The following is a 22,874-nucleotide window of genomic DNA, read 5'->3' on the forward strand; positions in this document are numbered from 1 at the left end:
TCCATGTTCTGACGGTAATGGATATTATATCTTATGCGCTCTTTGGGTTTTTTTTCCCAGCTGAGTAAGATTCGTTTTCCCGTTGCGGATTCGAATGTCCATCCTGTAAGTCGATTTGCTTTTTCAAGCCCTCCTTTCGGATGATGAGTGTTTTGGCATATATACCAATTCACGCTTTGGTCGGTCACCTATTATATACCCAGTAACCGGTATCCCTGGTGTTCCTTCCTTTCTGCTCCCTATTTTGACCTTGGTCCCCTGTGGAGTCAGATTTTCCTGAGTTGATGTACCTTTTGCAGGTCTTTCTCAGATGTTTGGTTGATTGATATCTCTCACCCTTATACCGGTCTTAGATATTCATTCTTCCTGAGCTTGTTGTTCTTTCACCCAGTAGCCGGTGTTTAGATCGCATGTCTCTTTGAGTTTGTTACCCAGTAACCGGTAACACCTCGTCTTGCAGATTTTCTCCAAGAGAGTCTCTTTGTTAGACATTCCCCAGTGGAGTTTCCGTTGTGATTTTGCCCTTTTGTTGTATTGGCGTTTTCCCCAATATATGCAGTTTTCCCCGGCAGGGAGATTCTGTGTGAATTTTTCCCCGGTCTGAGTCCAGATTTTCATCCGAAGTATCCTTCGTGGATAGTTTTGAGTCAGCTTGAGTCTTTCCAATGGGTTTATTCCCTTTGGGAATTTCTCTTTTCTTCCCCAGTATGAGTCCTTTACTCCCCAGTAAGGTCTCCAGTCCAGTCGTGTCTTGCTCACGCTATGTCTAATTCTAGTTTCCCCTAATTCAGAATCGTGTCCTGCTCACGCATTCTTTTCTTTTTCTTATCCCCATGAGAATCCTGTTAGAGTCTCTGTTCCTGGTGAGTGTATTACTCCGATGGATCGTCTTTTCTTCTTTGTGGACCGGTACCTTCCCCACAGAGGTTGTTTCTTTTGCATGCATACATTTGCATCATGAGGTCTCTTAGGGACCAAAATCTGTCTCATTATTGTTATTTAAGCCCATTCTACCGCGTCGAGATGAAGATTTTAACCTTCACTTCTCCGGCTAGAATGACCTAAAATAGGGGCATCTGTAAGACCCCAATTTTGTCCCTAAGATCCCTCATGGCATCATATCCTATCATTGCATTGCCTCAAGGATCATTGGACACCTTGTTTCCTTCCCTGTGGGTGGGTCATCTTTTTGAGAGTGATTCTTGATCACCAAGCATTATTTGCATTTGTATATCATTGCTTTTCCTTTTAACCAAAAGTACAAAAATATGTCATCTAAGCTTTGTCTTGCAGATGAAGCATTAACAGGTCAAAGCAATCAAAGGCATTCATTGAGCAATAGATGGTGGTCATTCTTGAGATTTGGACCCCACAATCATTATCAAGAGTTCATATGAGTTATGATGTCATTTTAAAGCAAAATCCCAAGTGGTAGAGGCTTGAATTTCATCAGAACATTTTCAAGTCAACTGAAGACCTAGAAAGTCAACTGCAAAGTCAACTATGGAGTTGGAGGTGGGAAGTGATTGGAAATACTTCATTCATGTTCAAACAAGTCTCATTTGACATTTCAAACACTCACATTGAAGAATTTGAAGTCAGGTCAAGACTTTCCAAAAATAGCAAGTGACCTATAATTTGAACTTTCCAAAAATGGAAAGATTTTAGACCAACTTCAACTTAATATTACATCATCAAGAAAGCTTCAAATGAAATTTTGTTGAACATGAAAGTTGTAGATCTTTCTCTCCCATTTCCAAAAAGTCCAAGATCATGGATTTCTAATGTGTGGTTGAGGAGATATGATCAAATCATGGCAAAGTGTGCTTGAAAATTCAAATGAGCATAACTTTTCAACCAAAGCTCCAAAATGAGTGGTTCTTTTTGCAATATTCTCCTCTTGACCTCTAATTTCCAAATCATGCATCACATTACATGAATTATCATCACATGATCACTTGTTAATCCATGGTCTTTTTGGAGGGAAATTACAAAATTCAAAAATGAACCATTGTTTGAACTTTTTGCCATTACTATTGGTTTTAAAATTTGATTTTAAGTGAGAATGGATCAGGTTTCGTGCACTGTTCACACATGCATTCCATGCATGAGGTGAAAAACCATTTTTACACATGCACCTCATAAGTGATTAATCTCATTTTGCATTAGGCTTAAACATGATTACAGCATGATTAGCATGGCATATATAAGGTTAAGCATAACTGTTTTGGTCATTAACATTGAATTTCAGATCTAGATCCAAAAATCTCCAAACTTTTCTCTCAAAAATTTTTGCAATTTCTTCACACAAAAACACTTTCTCTTGGTTGATTCATGATTATGAAGCATTGTTGAGCAAGATTGGACGTGGAATTGAAGCAAACCGTGCCATATTGAAGCATACTCGAAGCTTGAAGCATCCATGGTGATTTCAAAATCTGCTCAATCCAAGTGTGTTTGAACTTCATTCTCTCCATTAATCATCTCACTAAGCATCATAGAGGAACATTGGAGCTATCACAAGCCTTGAAACAAGCCAAATCCGAATCTGCACTTCAAGAGGTCATAATTCTTATCTCTTAATTTTGAAATCCATGGCCATATTATTGTAGATCTAAGCATGCTAATGAATTTGAGCTTTGAATCGTGTGATTTGGTGCTATTTTGAGTTAGTTATGGATGACTGAAAGTTTGACGATGAATTTTATTCTCTTCGATCCGTGCTTGTTTGGATGTTTTTGCATGAATGATTTATGGATTTTGCATGTACATGACATGATGATTCGAATGTTGTGCTTGATTGTGATTTCTGGACATATTTTGAAAAATCTGGAAAATCCAGATGAAGATCATCATGATCTTCATCTTCAACCTATGAACTTCTTCATTTCCAGAGTCTGCTAGGATTTTGCTTCAAATTAGCTACGAAACTTTGAATTAGCTACAATTTTTTTGGCGCGCTATGGTTTAGTCCAATACGGTACCGTTTCATGTTGAGCGCGCACTTTTGAATGTACACTGGCTTCGATTCCTGGCGAGTGAAAATTTTCAAATGCTTCACCATTTATTCATTTTCCCTCCTTTGGCCATGCTAGTTCACATTTTGATTTCAAAAAATTTCATGAACTTAGAAAAATCATATAAAATAGGAAAATGCACCAATTTGATCCCAATTTTTTGCTATGTTCTCCTCATGTTGTCTAGTTTTTTATGAGCATAAATTGGAAAGTTGTGCTTGGCTGGATTTTATTTGATGCTAGGATATGTGATCATATGTCTCATGGTGACCTTGCCTTGCTTATTCCTTTGTGAAATTCTTGTTTCTTATCCAATGAATGTGAAATTTTGCATGCTAAATCAAGACTCATTGCTGGACATTTTGGTTTTGGTTTGGTATTTTTCATATGCATCATCTCTGTTTTATGCTTGTGCTAAGTTGGTGTGACAATTTGTGTCACACCTTTGATTGATTCAACTTGTACAATGTGATTTCCATGCCAAATGATCTCTGATTCTCCTGATTTTTTTGTATGTGGATCATGTTAGATGTCTTGAATGTGCATGAATTTTTCCAGATTTATTTGAATCATTTCTGTTTTGATTTGAATTTTTCATTCATGTTGATCACATATGAGCTTTGAAATTGCCTTGAACTTCATTTGATCATGAAATGCATTTGATGATTGATTTTGATGTGAGACCTTTTGGAATATGTCAATAAGTGTTTGAAGTTACTTCATGTTAAATTTCAGCCCCTGTTTCAAAAAAATTTCTCCATCTTTGACCCTAGGCTTTGACCTAGTGGTTTGTTGCTTATGTTTGAGCTTTGATTTCAGGTTAAGCAATCAAGTTCCATAATTGGTGATGCTTCATGATGTGAATATTGATGTTTGCTTGTGATTACTAACATTGTGTGTTTTGTAGGTTGATGCTCACTCATTTAAGTTTGCTTTATGGTTTACATACATTGCACATTGAGATCATCTGTTGCTTATTGATTGTTATTTGTTTGTCTGAGTATTGTGTTGATTTATTTAGTTGTTTCCACAGGTACCTAAGTTGCTTTAAGTTCATTTGAACTTTGCTTTTGCTTGGTTGCTTAACCACTTAGGTATAATCTCTAATCTTCATGTAGTCTGGGAGACCTACTGTTATTGGTAGGCACATGTCTGAAGTCCTCCTTAAGAGGCAATGCTTGTGATTGTTTAATTTTTGTGCCAAGCAGGAAAAGTCCTCTTATGAGGCAATTGGCAGATAAAAGAGATGTGTAATCAATCTCCTGCTACTCAGTGTGTCATTCACCTTGCTCACACCATGTGTTGATGCATGGTGGATAATAACCCAAGATCTTATAGAGTCCATTTGTGGAGAAGAGTTCCAACTTTCTGAACTCTCACACTTTCCATTGTTTAAAGCTCTCCCTGATCAGGGATAAGAGCTATGAGGCACACCCCTCATCTCCTTTTCATCTGCTTCACCCTAACTCTCAATGTTAGGGTTAAGAGCTCAAAATACCCCATTCCAGTTGGCTGTAAAGCCTAACCTTGCTTGAGCCTAATTGATTGTATATAGTGTGTGCTAATTGACTTGTGTGTTTGCTTACTTGATTCATCTGTGCATATTTGCTTGAGTGTGCTTTTGTGCATTTGTCATCATTACTTGTATATCATTTCATAAACATTGCTTTGTAACATTTTGTTTTGTCCATGGAGGAGGCAAGCATAAGTCCATTGCTTGGCAGTTGTTTCCCATGATATGGTAGGAGACTAGTATAAGTCCATTGATTGGCATCTGGTATCCATGTTTCTCTTTGTTTTAGGAGACTAGTATAAGTCCATAGATTGGCATCTGGTATCCATGTTTCTCTTTGTTTTGGGAGATTGGTATAAGTCCATTGATTGGCATCCGGTATCCATTTTGTTTTAGGAGATTGGTATAAGTCCATTGATTGGCATCCGGTATCCATGTTTCTCTTTGTTTTAGGAGATTGGTATAAGTCCATTGATTGGCATCCGGTATCCATTTTTTTGTTTTGTGAGATTGGAATAAGTCCATTGATTGGCATCCGGTATCCATTTACTTTATCCATCTGTTATTTGCTTGTTGCCTATTCCAAAGGAATCACTTGAATCATCTACATATGATCTCAAGAGGTGAACATCTAAGAAGTTTTACTCCCTTTGTAGGAGAATTGCCATCCAAAGCGCAGCGGAATTTAAAAATTTCTCCATTTAGTGATCCTTACGAATGGGCATGATCAGTGATAGAATCGTTACCTCTTAGGGCGATTCAAACCTTTGGTGCAGATCTCTGATAATGATCAAAACCTTTGATACAGATCCACGGGGCGATCACGAACGTTGAATGATGACAACGTCTCTACTCAGTCCACACGAACGAATTCCTTCAATCGCAGTGCTAGCTGTTATGAATGAAGGCTTTGAGTGAGAGAAAGAGGGAAACAAAATTCCAAGTCTCTACTTGAATTTTTGTCTGAGTGGAGTGAAGTCACAATGCTTCTACCCAAGGGGTTCTATTTATAGAACCACTTGTGTGGGCTTCAAGCTAAAAGGCCCACTTAAGTGTATTTTGCCCATATCTCATAATATGCCAAAATCACTTAAGTATTTGGTACCTTACCATATTTCGTTTCCACTTAAGTGCACCGTACCTTACGATGTTCCTTAATTATTCTATCTCTCATCAATCCGTCCTTTGTGTGTGACCCTATAGGTTTTCCCGACGTTGACAATTATATTAAATTATGCATTTAACATAATAAACAGTGAGCGGTATCTAGCAACACATCACTGTTACCCAAGTCACGAAAATGTCATGTGATCTGACAAAACCTCCTATGATAATAATTATGTGTATAATTACCCCTTTGCCCTTATGTCTATATTGAACACAAGGTATAAACTGTGTCACCCTTGTCCAGTTCAATATTGGGCCCATAGACATTTATCCTGTTACGCAGGATTGGCAAATTCCATCTAGGACACTCATGTCCCTCAGCATGCTTCGTGGAGTACTCATCAACTGTCTTTATGGTCATCTAGTTACGGATAACGTTGGATCAGTAATAAAGCACTCAACTCTACATTTAGGATCCATAGTGGTTTCAGGTCAAAGAGTGGTATACATTATTATCACCATGAGAATAACTTATGACACTTTGCATAACTTTCTATATAGTATTCTCATAGCGGGTCAATCCGGTATAAATATTACTCCTAATATTCATACCTATGTTTAAGACTTGATAACTCTTTATCCATGATCCATGAGATGTGATCATCAGTCTACAAACATAATAGTCTTAATGCTTTAATGTTATCCCACTTCACATTAAAGCTCGACTACGGATACTTTAAGAATAGTGCCCTTATGTTTAATGTGTTCTCATGATTAAGTCACACTTAATACATTAAATGGACTATCTATTCTAGGGACTTTATTAATCAACCATAATAAAGAAAATGCCTTTTATTATTAATAAATAATTCGATACAAGTACCAAAAGTATTGGCCTCTAGGGCTTACACCAACACCCTTAACCTCCCACCTTTTGTTGCTTTAAACCTCCATTTGCATGTTAACCCAAAACCTGAAAACTATTGTGCAAACATTTTCATTTGTTCTTTTCAAATTAGAAACCTAGGCCTTAGGCCTTTGATTTTTCAAACTTCATTTTTACAATATTTCTTTTAAATTGAATTCTAATCACACTTTGACCATCTTTTGTGAATAAATTCTAATTGATTAATTCCACTCATTCAATTATTTTGTGGCTCAAGTCCACTTGCTTGATAAGTTTTTCATACATTAGCCATAGGTTTGATTTATCCTAGTTGGTTGATGTTAATCTCAGCTTTTGTCCTTAGTGATTGAATTGTAAGACTTCCTTGCTTATTATAGGGTTAACCCCTCACTAGCAAGTTGAAGCTTTTCTCACATGGTGGACTTGTTGTTTGTATAAGATTGAGTTTTCTCCCGTGGATAACGAAAGACCTTAGGGCTTTTGTTTTAAAATCAATCCACCCTTACTTTTGGAAATCTTTTAGCCGAACTACGGCGTTTTGATCCTTACCTTCCATGGAAAGGTACGTAGGCAACGGGTTCATCTGTTCAAACACAAAAATAATAAATTGTATATTCTTTCTCTCGTCCCTTCAATCCATGTTTGCACAATAAATATTTCATAAACAAATAACATTTCATACAACAAGTTGTGAAAAGGGCTCCCTAGGAGTACCTAGGACGTTTTGGGTGCCTAACACCTTCCCATTGCGTAATTAACCCCTTACCCAGATCTCTGATCTTTTCATTAGTTTTCTATGTAAAACTTCTTAGGCTTTTGTTCGTTTTTTGGCCATTCCTTTGGATAAATAAAAGTGCGGTGGCGACTCGATTCTTTGTATGCTTTGCTTTTGATTTAGTCAATAAATCATAAAGTGACGAATACACCGCTACAATATGAATTAATGAAAATAAAGGAATAAATATGAAAATTCTGAAATTCAAAAATACATGGACCATCTGATCTCCCTCATTAATTGAGGTGGCAGATCAGATGGTCCAAAGTGCGCGTTCTATGTGATCCTTAGTCAAATGAGATGCACACGTGGTAATCACTTTGGATGGTTGAGATTAGAACGTGGGACTCAAATCAAAGGGTTCTGGACAAGCCAGCACACCATCGGAGCCCTGGCTCCGGTCATCTTCTCCGGTGAGGACCACCGGATTGGTCCAAGTTCAACTCAAAGAAAAATGGAAAATGAGTACACTATTTTGAAGGGAAAATGCTCAAGAGATCGATTCTAGCCTTAATTTTATCTAATTCCAAGTATATGAAAAGATACATGGAATTAAATTTTGAGGATCATGAACTAAGTTGCTTCGATTTGACCTCAAAGCAACGCAATCTTCTTGCCTACATTGGTAGGACTTCATACAACCAAAAATCAACAAGAATAGTGGAGAATTGAGTGAGAATTGAAGAGATGAAATATCTGAAAATTCACCTTTAATGGAGCTTCAAATTGGCACGATCCTGCTTCCAATTATGCTTGGCTTTGCTTCAGATGCTTGATGGAAGAGAAATAGATTAGAGAAAGGGATGGACTCTTGGAGTTTCAATCTCAAAATAGATGGAGAATTGAAACTCGATTTTCAAAAAAAATCCTTATGTTTATCCTTCAATGGTGAGGGTTTGGGGTTTCCGAATCAAAGCTTGGGCATGAGGTCCTCAATTCTGAGCATGAGAGGTTTTATTTATAGCCATAGAGAATGATATTTGCACACTTCCAATTTTGGCAAAAGTTTGAAAATCATCTTTGCATGGTTGCATGGGCGTACATGAGGCCCATAATATGATAGCATCTGATCCATAATCCAAAGTGCAATGTACTAAAATCATCTTGGAAGCTCGTGTAAGTGTGTATGGAAATTGGACCTTGAAAATATCCAAATGGTGCTTCAACTTTCACCCATGCGCAAGTACCTCATACTTTGTCCAAATGAGATGATTTTGGACTTTTTGTAAAGGTGCGATCACGAGGAACAACTTTCATTTTGAACACTTTTTCATTTGAATCTTGGATCATGATGAATTTTGAGCTGGAAGTTTGGGAAATCAAACATATTTGAAAATTTTCTAAGTCCCAAGTTTAATGTTCACCTCTTCCACCTTGAATAACTTTTTCTATGGACTTCAAAAGAGAAAAGTTCCTTCATTAAAGTTGTATCTATTTCAAACCGATTCAATTTAGTCACAAATTTGACCTCATTTGGATTTGGCATGAAGGAGTTATGCATTTTAGAAGTTGAGGAAAATAACTTGTTCAATGGTATTAGCCCAAAATGACCTATAATGTTTCCTCTTGGCATATGAATTTTCAAGTTAAATTTGAACTTACTTCAAAAATAAAAATTGAAGTAGACATCTTGAATTTGATCATGCAATTTTAATTACTTTCATCTCATAAAAATTGATCAAGTTATGGTCTTGGGAAGTTAACCTCCAAGCTAGGGTTTAGGCAAAATGACCTATAATCTTTCACCATAAAAAATGACTTTCCAAACAAAACTAGCTCTTGACCTCAACATGAAAAATTTTTGGGATGTCATTTAGATTAACCTTTCTCTTGTAATCATTTTAATATGATAAAAATTGTAGGAGATAGGGTTTAGGGAACCCCAATTTTGACTAGTTGACTTCCTCTGGTCAATCACCATGAACCATCTTGCTAGCTTTACATTCTCTTGACTTTTGGGACTCATGGAGGATCGTATATGCATAAGATGATGAAATGTGAAGTATCCCTTGAAATATTTGATCAATTGTTGAAGAAACTTATTGAAGAAGTTACACAAGATGCCTAGATGAATTAGGGTTTCCAAGGCAAACCAACTCCAAACTCTTGATGAAGTCTTGATCAAAATATCATGTGAAGATCATGGGGATCCATATATGATACTTAGAGCCTATGTAGACCAATTCTTGATTGAGCTCCTTTCAATGAGGGTCTTAAACCCTAAATATGAGCTTGATAGAGCATAGGTGAACATACACACTACCTACAAAAGAGTTAAATTATACAATAACATATTTTTGGTATTTTGGTTAGTAAGCAAAGAAAAATGAAGTATGATACAATCAAATATGCTTGGTGATCTCCCCTAATGCAAACCCAATGAATGAGGGGTAAGGAGAATGCCAAGGTGTGATCCCAGTGCTAATGCATATGATGAGATGACATGAGGGATCTTAGGGTCAAAATTGGGGTCTTACAACTGCCCCTATTTAAGGACATTCTAGCTTAGGAGATGAAGGTTAAAATCTTCGCATCGACTCAGTAGAATGGACTTAAATAACAACATATAGAAATAAATTTTGGTCCCGAAGAGACCTTATGATGCATATGATGAATGTTAAAAATAATCTTTGTGAGGAAAATATTGCCATAAAGGGAAAGAATCCGGAGAGACTGAAAGTCCACAGGAGCATAATGCATTCCGTAAGAAAAACTCACTGGGGAGACAGAGACTTTGGAGGGTAAAAGTTACGTGTAGGCTAGGCTACGACTTAAAACTGATGGGGGACATAAGGGATTCCATAAAATAAATCAATGGAAAGACTCAACCGAGGAATAAAAGGAACATCTACAAGGGAAACATGTAGATCAGATCAAAGCTGAAATACTCGAACCAAGCAGGGAAAGGCAATTTCACTGAGAAAGACGCACTCAAACTCAACTGGGGGAGAGATAATCTCCAACACAAGTGTAACATAAATGTATTATCCACTACCGGTTACTGGGTAAGGAGATAAAAAAATCTGTCAGAGAGGACATCTGTTACCGGTTAGGGTAAACATATCAAGGATGACTCGTTGAGAGCAACCAGGAGGTGTATTCATTACCAGTTACTGGGTAAGAATAAACTGTCGGGGAAAAGCAAAATAGGGTTTACAACTACCGGTTACTGGGCATAAGACCAAAGGGGGAGAATATTCGTCATCATTTAAGATGAACATATCAAGGATAGACTGCCGGAAAAAGGTAGGGATTACATCTATCAGTTACTGGATAGAATACCGAAAAGAGAAGATCCATCACCAGTTAAGATGAACATATCAAGGATAAACTCCAAGGGGAAACAAGGTTTACAACTACCGGTTACTGGGTAGAAGACCGTAAAGAGATGGAAACCTGTCATCGGTTAGGATGAGCATATCAAGGATTAACCCTCTGGGGAAAGAAATAGGGATTATAACTACCTTTTTACTAGGTAGAACACCAAAGGAAGAATATCCGTCATCAATTAAGATGAACATATCAAGGATAAACTCAAAGCAGGGGAAGAAAATATTTGTCATCAGTTAGGATGAACATATCAAGAATAGACTTCCTAGGGAAACGTGAAAATGAATCCGCTGGGGAATAATAGGTTACTTTTGTCGGGTATTGGGAAAAAGTGAAATACTTGAAAATTGAGAAGAATATTATCAATTATTGGGTAATAGACTCTCAGGGGACCAAAAACATATATCTAGGTAAGATCTAGAAAGAAACGGTCAATCGAAGACTCAACTCAATGAGGATATAGCTCAGGGGGAGTGGTTCCATCCAGACAATCAACTGGGGAGGAAACTGAAATAATGATCATCCACGAGAAAATAACTCAGTGGGGAATGAGAAATGTTAAATTCTTTCTGCTTAAGGGGGCTGACACTCAATAATTAAAAGAGGACAGACATACCAAATCTGCGTGTGGGGGAAAGGATATCACCATAGCAGAGGATCAGAGAAATAATGAATCACAAAGTGCGATAATAATGCAATGATGAAATCTATGAATGTATGTGTATATGTATATATGATAATTATGTTGACAAAACGATCACAAAGGATATAAATGTCGCTGGTCTGAGTCATCGATACAACACTCAACCAATCTTCACAGTGGGAACCAAGTGGAGAAAGAGAGGTAAAGGATGAACGCGAATCATCTAGCTCAAAGGCTCAACCCTGGCTAGGGAAGAGAGTAAGATTTGTCGAGGATCTGCACCACCAACTCTGCAGGCAATTTTGGGTCAACACCATATCAAATGGGGAGACAACCTTACAGAGGATCATACAACTGCTCAAGAATCATTGCTGAAATGAAATTCGTTGGAGACTTGAGGGGGAACAAGATTCTCGTGCTGGATTTAATGCAAACTGTTGAGATAACGTGCCTATGACTCAAGGGAGGCAATCACAAACTCAGTTGGGGAAACCAATAAAATCTCGGCTGGTGATGCTGAAATGCTGCTGGAGAGGATACATAGCTTACTCTAACTGCTTGGAGAAAACCAACAATGCTTCGTATTTTAGGGCTTACCTCTTTCAGATCGTTGTTTACATTCCTTAAATGAAATTGATTGCTCTTAAAATAACTGCTTTTATTATTCAAGAAAACATGATTTTGATTTAAGATTTAATTTCAAAATGATCATCATAATATTTAAATATATTTGACTGAAAGATAAATAAGAGTAGAAACAATTGGATAAAAAGCTCAATTTTATTTAATAGGATGGTAGTCTGTAAATGACAAGACTCCACAGATCTTTTACAAAAGTTGAAAATTAGTAATTTACATGGAAAAGGGCTACATTGAATACAATGATCATTAATTCTTCTACCAAATTTGATATCCAATGTGCTTTTGGCTTCGGTTGAGGATGAATCAGAACCAAATGATGTGCTCAAGAATGTTTTCAAGACTTAAGATCAACAGGATGCAGTTACTTGCCATAATCCCTAATTTTTGCATAAATTGCCCAAAGATGGGGTACTCAATTTATCGTGATCAATTTTTTTCTATTTTATGTCTCTAACTTTTGCCTGGATCGCCCTTTCGGGGTTTCAATCCACCGAGACGCTGATTTTTGCCTAAGCCTCCCTTCCGAGTTTTCAACTTAGCGAGTTGTTCTTTTCTTTTTTAGGTGAAGTATTTCTTGATTGCATCAGCATTCACAGGACGAGTGAACTCCTCACCATCCATAGTTGTAAGAATCAAAGCACCGCCTGAAAAACATCTCTTAACAACATATGGGCCTTCATAATTAGGAGTCCATTCGCCCCTAGAATCTAGTTTGAAAGATAAAATATTCTTGAGCACAAGGTCACCTTCTCTAAACACACGAGGTCTAACCTTCTTGTCAAATGCTTTCTTCATTCTCTATTGATATAGCTGACCATGGCACATGGCAGTTAACCTCTTCTCTTCAATCAAATTCAACTGATCAAGTCTGGTCTGGCACCATTCAGCTTCAGTCAACTTGGCTTCCATCAAGACACACAATGATGGGATCTCAACCTCTACCGGGAGCACAACTTCCATGCCATATATAAGAGAGAAAGGGGTTTCCCTTGTTGAAGTGCGGACGGATGTACGGTACCCATGCAGAGCAAATGGGAGCATCTCATGCCAATCCTTGTACGTTACAACCATCTTTTGTATGATCTTTTTGAAATTCTTGTTTGCAGCTTTAACAGCCCCATTCATCTTAGGTCTGTAGGGAGAAGAATTATAATGTGCAATCTTGAAGTCTTTACAAAGAGCTTCCACCATATTATTGTTCAAGTTAGATCCATTATCAATAATGATCTTACTTGGCAGACCATGCCAGCATATAATCTGATTCTTGATAAACCTCACAACAACTTGCTTGGTTACATTCACATACTATGCCGCTTCAACCCACTTTGTGAAGTAGTCAATAGCCACCAAAATAAAATGATGTTCGTTCAAAGCTTTGGGCTCAATCATGCCAATCATATCAATTCCCCACATGGAGAAAGGCCATAGAGAGGAAATGATATTCAACAGTGTTGAAGGAACATGAATTTTATCTGCATATATTTGACACTTGTGGCATTTCTTCACAAACTTACAACAGTCAGATTCCATTGTCAGCCAATAGTAACCTACTCTTAACATCTTCTTAGCCATAGCATGTCCATTGGAATGAGTACCAAAGGAACCTTCATGGACTTCTGTCATTAATAAGTCTGCTTCGTGTCTATCAGGCATCTGAGCAGAACCATATCGAAGTTTCTCTTGTACAACACATCACCATTCAGGTAGAAGTTGCCAGCTAACATTCTCAAAGTCTTCTTATCTTTCAAAGATGCCCCAGACGGGTAAATCTGACTTTGGAGAAAACACTTGATATCATAATACTACAGTTTTTCATCTTTGACCTCTTCAACAGCAAACATATGAGTTAGCCTATCAAGACACATCACAGTTAAATTGGAAACTTCATTCCTGAATTTCACCATAATCATTGAAGTCAATGTTGCAAGAGCATCTGCCATCCGGTTTTCATCTCGAGGGATATGATGAAACTCAATCTTTGTAAAGAAAGTTGAAATCCTCCTCGCATAGTCTCTATATGGTATCAAACCTGGCTGATTCGTCTCTCATTCACCCTTGATCTGATTCACAACCAAAGTTGAATCTCCATAGACGTCAAGATATTTGATTCTGAGATCAATGGACTCTTTGAGCCCCATAATGCAAGCTTCATACTCAGCCATATTATTTGTACACTTGAAATTCAATCTAGTTGTGAACGGAAAATGAGTGCCTTGAGGAGTAATAATCGTTGCCCCAATGCCATTACCATACTGATTAACAGCTCCATCAAATACCATGCCCCAACGGGAACCAGGTTTCGGCCCTTCTTCAAGCAATGGTTCATCACAATCTTTCATCTTCAAGTACAAAATCTCTTCATCAGGAAAATCATATTGCACTGAATGATAATCTTCAATTGGTTGGTGAGCCAAATGGTCAGCCAAGATACTACCTTTGATAGCTTTTTGAGATTGGTATTCAATATCATACTCGGATAACAACATATGCCAACGGGCAATCCTCCCATTTAAAGAAGGCTTCTCAAAAATATACTTGATTGGATCCATTTTGGATATCAACCAAGTGGTATGATTTAACATATACTGACGCAGACGTTTAGCAGCCCAAGCCAATGTGTAACAAGTCTTCTCTAGCATAGAATACCGAGTCTCACAATCGGTGAACTTTTTAATGAGGTAGTAAATTGCATATTCTTTCTTTCCAGTTTCATTTTGCTGACCAAGAACACAACCCATACTCTCTTCAAGCACAGTCAAATACATGATCAATGGTATTCCTTCTACAGGGGGAGACAGAATCGGAGGCTCAAGCAGATATTCTTTGATACTGTCAAAAGCTTTCTAGAAATCCTTGGTCCAATCATAAGACTGAAATAGAGGAAGGTTGAAGAATTTTATGTGATAGAAAAGTACCACTCTAGCTGAAAGGATAATTTTATCAAACTACGGTAAGACCTGCAATGTTATACGTGACTGAATGTTGGGCGATTAAGAATCATCATAAGAATAAAGTAAGTATAACAGAGATGAGAATGTTCTATTGGATGTGTAACAAGACTAAACATGATAAGATTAGAAATGACAATATTAGAGAGAGAGTTGGGATACCACCTATAGTAAAAAAAGATGATGGAAAAAACTTAGGTGGTTTGGGTATGGAAAAAAAAACTGTAAATTTTGTGGTAAATAGATCAGATGAAGAAGAGTCAAACAGCTAGTGATAAAAGAAGACCTAGAAAAACAATAAGATAAATTATTAAAGAAAATCTTAAAATTAACGATTTGGATAAAAATATGATCTTCAATAAAACATTATAACAAGAGTTGATTCGTGTAGCTCACTCCACTTAATGGATAAGATTTACTTGTTGTATTCAATTGATATTTTTTAAAAAGTCACAACAATAGTTAGTTGAGCTTGAACCGATCAAACAAAATATTTATAAAATAAAAAATAAAAACAAAAAACACAAAATATAGCAGGTTTACACTCATCCACTAAACCATTATAAATTCAGGTACAGTCCCAAAAAAAAGTTATAAACTCATACAAAATCTTATTGCCACAATAGCTCAGAATACATAAATGAATAATACGCATTACAAAAAAGACTAACAACACATGAACAAGTGAATTTCCACTTCCTTTTCTCTTTGTTCCTCAAAGCTAAGAACAATCTTCAACATTCAATCTAGCCAAAATCTTGTTCTATTCATCAAATGTGCTCATGAATCCACCAATAAAGCCAGCTCCATTACAGCTTCCACACAAAATATCCTTTTTACCTCTGAAACAAACAAACATACATACATACATGCTACAAATTAGGATTACACATTCTGCTACTACTAATACAAAAGTGTTTGTTTAGAACATAAACTATAGTCTTCAAAATTATACTCAAGTGTTTGTTTAGAACATTGTTTGTTAATTACCTGCATAGCCAGCATAATCCACCAGCTTTAAATCGTCCATTATAGTGATCAATCAAATTAACTCCACCACCTTCACATTGAGTACATAATATTGCACCTGAAGAAACAAACTAAACTTTAACCAACTAACAAACACATTATGTTCTAAATGTAATCACCACAAATCTTCGACTTCGGCCTCAACGACCATATTGTTTAAGTGACACAAGTATTTGGTGAAATATCTGCTTAACTCAAATCTAAAGCTGATTTCCAAAGTATAAGCATAAAAAGTAAGCTGAAATCTACATTTTGACTTACCATTTCCATCACAATCAGGACAGACAATGCTCCTAACTTTTGTAGCTGGAGTACTATCTCCTGTTGTAGCCTGCATTAAATCAAAATCAAAACCTGATTCACCCTCCATTTCATTCTATTCTAGCTTATTCCACTCACCAATTGAAAATAGATATCCAAATATCATTTCTTAGAACACAATTTTTACATAAGAGAATGAACAAAGAATACCTTATTTGTGAATTGGGATACTATAAAATCAATCTCACCTTAACTTCCAAAGACTCAAAGTTTCTAACTTTAGAATTCAGACAAACGTCCTTCTTCAAAAAAGCCTTTCGGGCAACCGAATTACCGATAAGAGTTCCTATTAAAAGTCAAACAAATTTCTCATTCAAAACATTAAAAAAAAAAAACAGACAAAGATAAGACAACATAAAAAGAGTTAACAATACCAGGTGTGTTTGAAGATTTCAAGGAACAGATAGGAGCAAAAGACAAAGAGTGCGCCATTATCAAAAGGATAGCTAAGCTTTGTTGAAGTGAACTGAAGGAGTAAAGTGTTGTAATAAAGGAGTTGTGGAAAAGATAAGACCCATGAATCCGTGGTTAACTAATGTTCACACTTTTTATTACTGTAATACCCTTAGATACTTTCTAAAGACTATACCTTTGATGTCACAAAATTATGGGCATAACCGTAATATCAATCTTATTGTTCTACCACACAAAACAAGGACATGGATTTTGTTAATCAGAAACAAATGGCGAGCACTTTGTTGTCCGTACACCGCTTTCTTCCCTCCCAAAGTAAGCAAATTTGCAAGTAATTTCGTTTGGTATCTATGATTCATAGGTGTTCTATTTAGTTTGATATTAGTTGTGGAGTTTTGATGTGATTGGTTGTTTCAGGGAGGGAAAACATTGGATACTTGAGTGGAATCAGGACTTCATTGTGTGGACAAGTTGTGCTCAATCCAAATTTCCCTGGGAGACAGATAACAGGAAGCCATGGAAACCGTTTTGTTGTTAACTCACTGGTAATTTACAACTTCAAGTGGTTCTATGTGTTTTTTGTTTTATGGTTGCTTACAAATTGTGTTGAGCTTGTGTTGTATGAGTATCTTTCATTACTCATGGAGCACTCACACTTCAATCTAGTGTCTGACACGGATGCGATGTTTAAGTGTTAATGTCATGTTTGGTGTATGCGTCAGTGTTTCGTAGGTTACTAGTACTATGAGTTGTAAATGTGAATGTGAATTTCTTTGTTGACAGTTTGGAATTGGAAAGAAGGCCAAGAGTAGAGTGATCAGAGAGACTGTGATTCCTGAACCAGATTATAGGATTCCGATTGTACTACTTGGTGGTTACTCATTCTCTCTTCACATGATTCTAAGCTTACTATCATATAATTGGGCCAGTTACACTCTTTCAAAAGACTTAGTTTGATTCATCTGAAAAACAAGTTTCCCTGTTAACTATCTATTGCCTAAATTATTGACAACTTAAAATTGTTTTATCAGGTTTTGCCGGTGGGTTGGTTTACACAGATAATCTAGTGCCTGGTGTCCCTGTTGGTCTCCTCGGATTGCTTCTGTTGTTCCAGGTAATTATTAGTAGAAGAAAGTGTAATCAAGAAAATGCAAGAACAATATTTTTACTGCTGATTCTTCACTGTTTGATACAATCTGTATTTTATTTGCATTCCTTTTCAGCGCGGCTGGCATTTTCTCTGATTATTGTTTGTTTGTTTTTTTTATTTCCACAGACAACTAGAGTGAGATTTGTCTTTGATGATGAGGCTTTGGTTTGTTCCTTCTTACCACTCTAATCTATAACTTTATCTGCATGTCTTGATGTAAATGTTTATTTAGTTTTTGCCATTTTAGTGTGTTGTGTATTCTGTTAACTTTAGTTATTCATATTAGAGTTACATGCATAATGTGTTTTAGGAGGTAAAGATAGGCGATCAGCTCGACGAATCGGGTGAGAATGCTTTTGTCGGTGGAAAAAATCGCTGGAAGTAAGTATATCCTGTTTTGTTTCACCGCTGACTAGACCTTTACAGCAGTGTAGGACTAAATAACATGTTTATCTGTTGTAGGTACTCAACCTTCGTGAATTGGGAATTCTGGTGGCCAAACTTCCCTATCTTGGTTTACTTCAAGGAAACACAAACAAAGCCTGAAGGACAAATTCACTTCTTTCCAATAATCTTTGTAAGTAATTTGGAAGCAAGTAAAGTAAATATACAAATAGGAAATTGTTTAGATATTAAATATCATACTTGCTAGAGTTGCAGATAGTAGGCTTTAACATTTTCTTCATTATTTCTTGCTGATTTATTTTTGTCAAACAGAATGGAAAGCAGCTTTATGATGTTATGGTGGAAAGAGCTGGTTCTTCAAAAACTAGTGCTCCAAAAGAATCCTAAAGACTTAGTTGTGTGGCTTGAGCCTCAGGAATCGATGTCTCTAGGGAGTAATTGTTTCGGTAATTGACATAACTATCTTCTATTTGAACATTGTTTGAGCATTTTTAGGCTGTAAATTTATGGTTGTCTTCTGGGATCCTTGCTTTGGTGTAGTTTTGAGACTTTATGTCTATCCTTAATTCTGTACCACAAGAAGGGACTTAGAATACAATGATTCTGAAGCTTCTTAAAATGCTCACGTTTTTACAGAATTACAGTTTTGAAACCATGGATATCTTGGGAATCCTGCAAGGAGGTTTCTCAAGTTTGGGTTGTTGCTTGTGGCTAGTGGAAGATGATGCAGTGCTCTCAGATGTTTCAAGTTGCATACAAGTTGAAGCACAATAACAATTCATTTATTATTATTTAGTATTGCTAGCACATAAGTAGCACATTCTATTTATTTGAACTGGCTAGTTATTTACTTTATAATTTCACAGTACCCATTTATAAATTATTCGAATCATGGTTTCTTCCGGAGATGATATAATCTCCTATATGTTTCAAACTTCATATTGGTTACTACAAATCAAACATGAGAAGCTTTTGTATTCTGTATATGTCTGATACACAAACGTAATTGGAAACTTAAGATGTGCATTTAGTGAATGCCTACAACTAAAAAGCTTGTATACAAAACCTCAGTAAATCCCAAAGACATCTACACAAGAATCATGTTGAATGTAATGTACATGTCCATTAGATACTTTTGCATGATGTTGTTTAGCAGCTTGCTGTTAGCGGGGCAGTTGTTGCACATCTCAATGGTTCCCATCATCATCATCATCACCTGTAACCAATTCATCTAATTGTTCACTGCTCAACAATTTGCTGACATGCGGTGGTGTTAGTCAACTGGAAAGTGTAGACAGAAACAACGAATGCCTTGATTTTCCATCAAGGAGCTGCAAAACCAAACCAAAATTCCAATCAATCCTTCTTGGTACAGTGTGCATCTGTGCCATGTTGTGTGCAATCATGATAACCCACACTATGGAGGAAGTCTCGAATTTCCTTAGTGCTGCTATTACTCGCATGCAACAAACGCTCATCTTCCTCATATATGAGATAGGGAGCTTGGCTTCCCTTCCTTGAGAGTAACTTTGTAGCTCCTTTGAGAACGTGATACTCCCAGCCCTGAACGTCTATTTTGAGCAGAAGCACACGCTCTGATGTTGGAATCACTTCATCAAGTGGAACAGTACGTACTTTAAAAGCTACTTCTTCATTTGACTTAAATGCCAACTTTGCTCCTGTGGCGGATACCGCACTATTGTCCAGCCTACCAACCAACTGGTATATTAAGACCCAAAAAAGAAAAGAAAAGCAACATCAGCACATGAATGACAAGCAGTATTAGCATTGCATGATAAATGGTTCGATTTTCTGTTCATTTACTTTGCATGTCCGAAAAAATGAGGACCTTGCCATAAGGGTACATATTCTCGCCAGTAAATCTAGTGTTACAAATTTCCACCCCATAACCATTTCAAGAAACATAAATTTTCATGGTAGAGACTAGACAACAACTATAATCAAAACCAAAATTTGTTGCATATTTCTCAAGTTTCAAACTATTAAAACATTTTCATAACCGCGGAGCACATTCCATTTTGTGCATTATTCTTAAGATGCTATGGAAAGTGATTATCGTTGGTGGCACATTAAAATATGAAGACCACATTTTCAACTTGTCGCCCTAAGAGGAGAATATTGAAACTTACATTCATCCTAGTTTTTACAATGGAAGCAGACCAGTTGGCTCTTTAATGAATCACTGTATCATTGTTCAAAATATGTTTTTTCAAATCAATGGTCAAGTTAGATTAATGTGTATAAATTTGTATATTTGTTAATGCATGGAATCCATATCCCCATCTTAGCTAACCAGGTCTGTCAAAATCCAACAGCCATGATTATTTTCAACTGGTTCTTTAGAAAACATGTCCTGAAAGCTTCAACGTGACTTCAAATGCAAAGCTAACAACAAATCTACCAAGTAAAAAAGTGATGATATGAAAAACTAACCCGGTGATCTGACAACTAATTATTAACATTGGTCATTAAAAAAAAAGAAACAAATGAAGATATCAGAAAAAGTAGCGCAGGAAGCTAGCCACATAATTGTAATGTAAGATGGCTAGAAAAGGAAAATCCCGTGAAGAAGGTGCAGCTAGTAGCTAAATATCCAATCGATCTTCACTAAGGTTGTGTTTTGCAAATAAATCTGCACAGCCCACTGATTAACCTAAAAAAGATGACTTTTACCGCAAGACTGAGTATGCAAATATCCTGAATGCAGTAGCACACTGGGTCTATTCTGTTTAGCATGTTAATCACTTCTACTAATTAATATAATACCTTATTAGTAACAGTGAATCTTTTCCAAAATGAACTAACGAGACTAGACTTGAAACATCTCTAGTGCTTGCTATATATAGAAATTGTATTTCTATGTAATGTTGAGTCAAATGAGTTCACGCTGAGTGTTCATTTATAGTCATGTGAGTTGTACACAATAAGGTAAGTAATAAATTCAATACCAATACTAACAGATTCTTAACACTACACTTGAACTAAAAAGAACTCTATGAATATTCTAATCAACTACATTCACATAGAAGTGAAGATCTTGTGCAAGATTGCCCAGATATAGGGGAAAAAATGGCAAGAAATAAATGTGTAAAACTCAGCCAAGTGTTCTCGGCATAAAACTTTTCTTAAAATAGAAATATAGCATTATGGTCAATCTTGCAAAGTAGGATTAAGATATAGAATGTACAATCAGAAAGGAAATATCAAGGAAATAGGTATTAAGATATGGAATCAATAACTACTACACTTGAAAATCAAGGAAATAGTTTCTCTGTGACTATATATAATTCTCTTTTTTTGTTGCTCCATCAAAGCAATCCCCTCACTATAGAAGAATTCATTCCACTCCGCTCCATTCGTTTACAATATTCAAACATAGCCTAAAGGATTCTTTTCTTCTGAGCTCATTAGATTACTATAGAAGAATCCAACTACACACTAACCCAAGTTTCTTCCACAGTCCCTCCCTCACTACAGCTCAATTCACACAATCACCACAAACTATAGGAACCAAAATTCGATTCAAGCACAACAAAACAACAGCAAAAAGTTTAGTAAAAAGAAAAAAGAAATATCACCTTATGAATGGTAATGTTACCAATACCATCTGAAGCTGCAGCCTCAAACAGAGTAACCAAATCCGCAACTCTATTAAAGTAAATCCCTTCACAGATCTTCTGCAAATTCTCAAAAACAGGCTCAAAAGCCAAAACACGGAACCCCATAGCCGCAGCAGCAAAACTCGCCATACCAACATTAGCACCAACATCTACAACAAACCCATTAGTCCCCTCACCTTTAGCCTCCTCAAGAATCTCTTGAATAGTGACAGAGATATCCGGTTTCCGAAAAGCTTTCCCTTTAAGCAACCTCACAATGTTCTTATGTGGCTTATCAGGTAGCTTTCCAAAATCGGAAAGCGAATAGAGAAACGGGTAACGAACACCTTCAACGACGCTCGCAACTACCGGGTGAGCTTGCGGAGATTTGATGCAGTCGAAAGGGGGAATTGAAGTTGAGAGGAGATTGGTGTTGAGAGTGAGGAAGTTAGGGTTAGGGTTTGAAGGACGAGGAGTGAGGAAAGAGAAGAATAGGAAGAGCAAGAGGAGAGTGGAAGAGAAGAGTAAAAAAAGCAACTTTGGAGAGAGGAGGCGAAAGGGTTTATCTCTTTTCCATGCATTTGCCATGGAAAACAGAAGATTGAGATTTTTCTCAGCGAAAAGGGGGAATTGTTGAGGATTTAATTTAGGTGAAGATTGAGATTTGGATCTGTGAAATGGCACTGGTAACAAGAGCTTTGGGAACAGGAAAACCATGTGACTGGACTGAAGAGTGAAGTTAGTTCTTTTAACTAATTCTAATTATATTTGTTTCTTTTTTTTTTATTTGAGATTCTTTTAATAAGAGTGTTGAATATTATAAGAAATTAGAAAATTTTAATTATTCTAGAATAATATAAAACACATGTTTTATTATTATTTTGAAATATTTATATCTAGAATATCAACTTGAAAAAATAATGTGCATAAAGTCAATTTATAATAGTAATGTTCTTTTAAAATGTGAATTTAGAATAGTAATATAAATTATTAAATATATGTAATAATTGTAATTTTAGTTGTATAAAAATTTTCTTTTATTTCATGTTAAAA

General features: G+C 36.4%; 3 protein-coding genes across 5 annotated transcripts; 1 reads left to right on the forward strand and 2 right to left on the reverse strand.

Moving 5' to 3' along the window:
- Positions 1–15,413: 15,413 nt before the first annotated feature.
- On the reverse strand, positions 15,414–16,780 carry LOC127073560 (protein BUNDLE SHEATH DEFECTIVE 2, chloroplastic). The gene is made up of 5 exons (XM_051014735.1): positions 16,607–16,780; positions 16,421–16,518; positions 16,173–16,242; positions 15,873–15,969; positions 15,414–15,724 (listed from the first exon to the last, which is right to left on the reverse strand). The coding sequence occupies exons 1-5, from the start codon at positions 16,662–16,664 to the stop codon at positions 15,646–15,648; spliced, it is 402 nt and encodes a 133-aa protein (XP_050870692.1). The 5' UTR covers positions 16,665–16,780; the 3' UTR covers positions 15,414–15,645.
- Positions 16,781–16,813: 33 nt separating this feature from the next.
- Positions 16,814–19,185, forward strand: LOC127073559 (uncharacterized). 3 transcript variants are annotated; one of them, XR_007785796.1, is made up of 9 exons: positions 16,814–16,961; positions 17,064–17,191; positions 17,430–17,517; positions 17,678–17,760; positions 17,923–17,961; positions 18,107–18,177; positions 18,259–18,373; positions 18,514–18,647; positions 18,838–19,185. XR_007785796.1 is itself a non-coding variant. In XM_051014734.1 (8 exons), the coding sequence occupies exons 1-8, from the start codon at positions 16,892–16,894 to the stop codon at positions 18,586–18,588; spliced, it is 669 nt and encodes a 222-aa protein (XP_050870691.1). In that variant the 5' UTR covers positions 16,814–16,891; the 3' UTR covers positions 18,589–18,836. The 3 variants fall into 3 exon arrangements, 1 of the variants encoding a protein (XP_050870691.1); XR_007785797.1 differs by having other exon boundaries at positions 18,846–19,185; XM_051014734.1 differs by lacking the exon at positions 18,838–19,185 and having other exon boundaries at positions 18,514–18,836.
- LOC127073558 (uncharacterized) lies at positions 19,082–22,563 on the reverse strand. Its single transcript, XM_051014733.1, has 2 exons — positions 21,801–22,563; positions 19,082–19,920 (listed from the first exon to the last, which is right to left on the reverse strand). Exons 1-2 carry the CDS (start codon positions 22,536–22,538, stop codon positions 19,558–19,560), a joined length of 1,101 nt encoding a protein of 366 aa, XP_050870690.1. The 5' UTR covers positions 22,539–22,563; the 3' UTR covers positions 19,082–19,557.
- Between the last annotated feature and the right edge of the window lie 311 nt (positions 22,564–22,874).

Source organism: Lathyrus oleraceus, chromosome 4, assembly GCF_024323335.1.
Source record: "Lathyrus oleraceus cultivar Zhongwan6 chromosome 4, CAAS_Psat_ZW6_1.0, whole genome shotgun sequence".
NCBI lineage: Eukaryota > Viridiplantae > Streptophyta > Magnoliopsida > Fabales > Fabaceae > Lathyrus > Lathyrus oleraceus.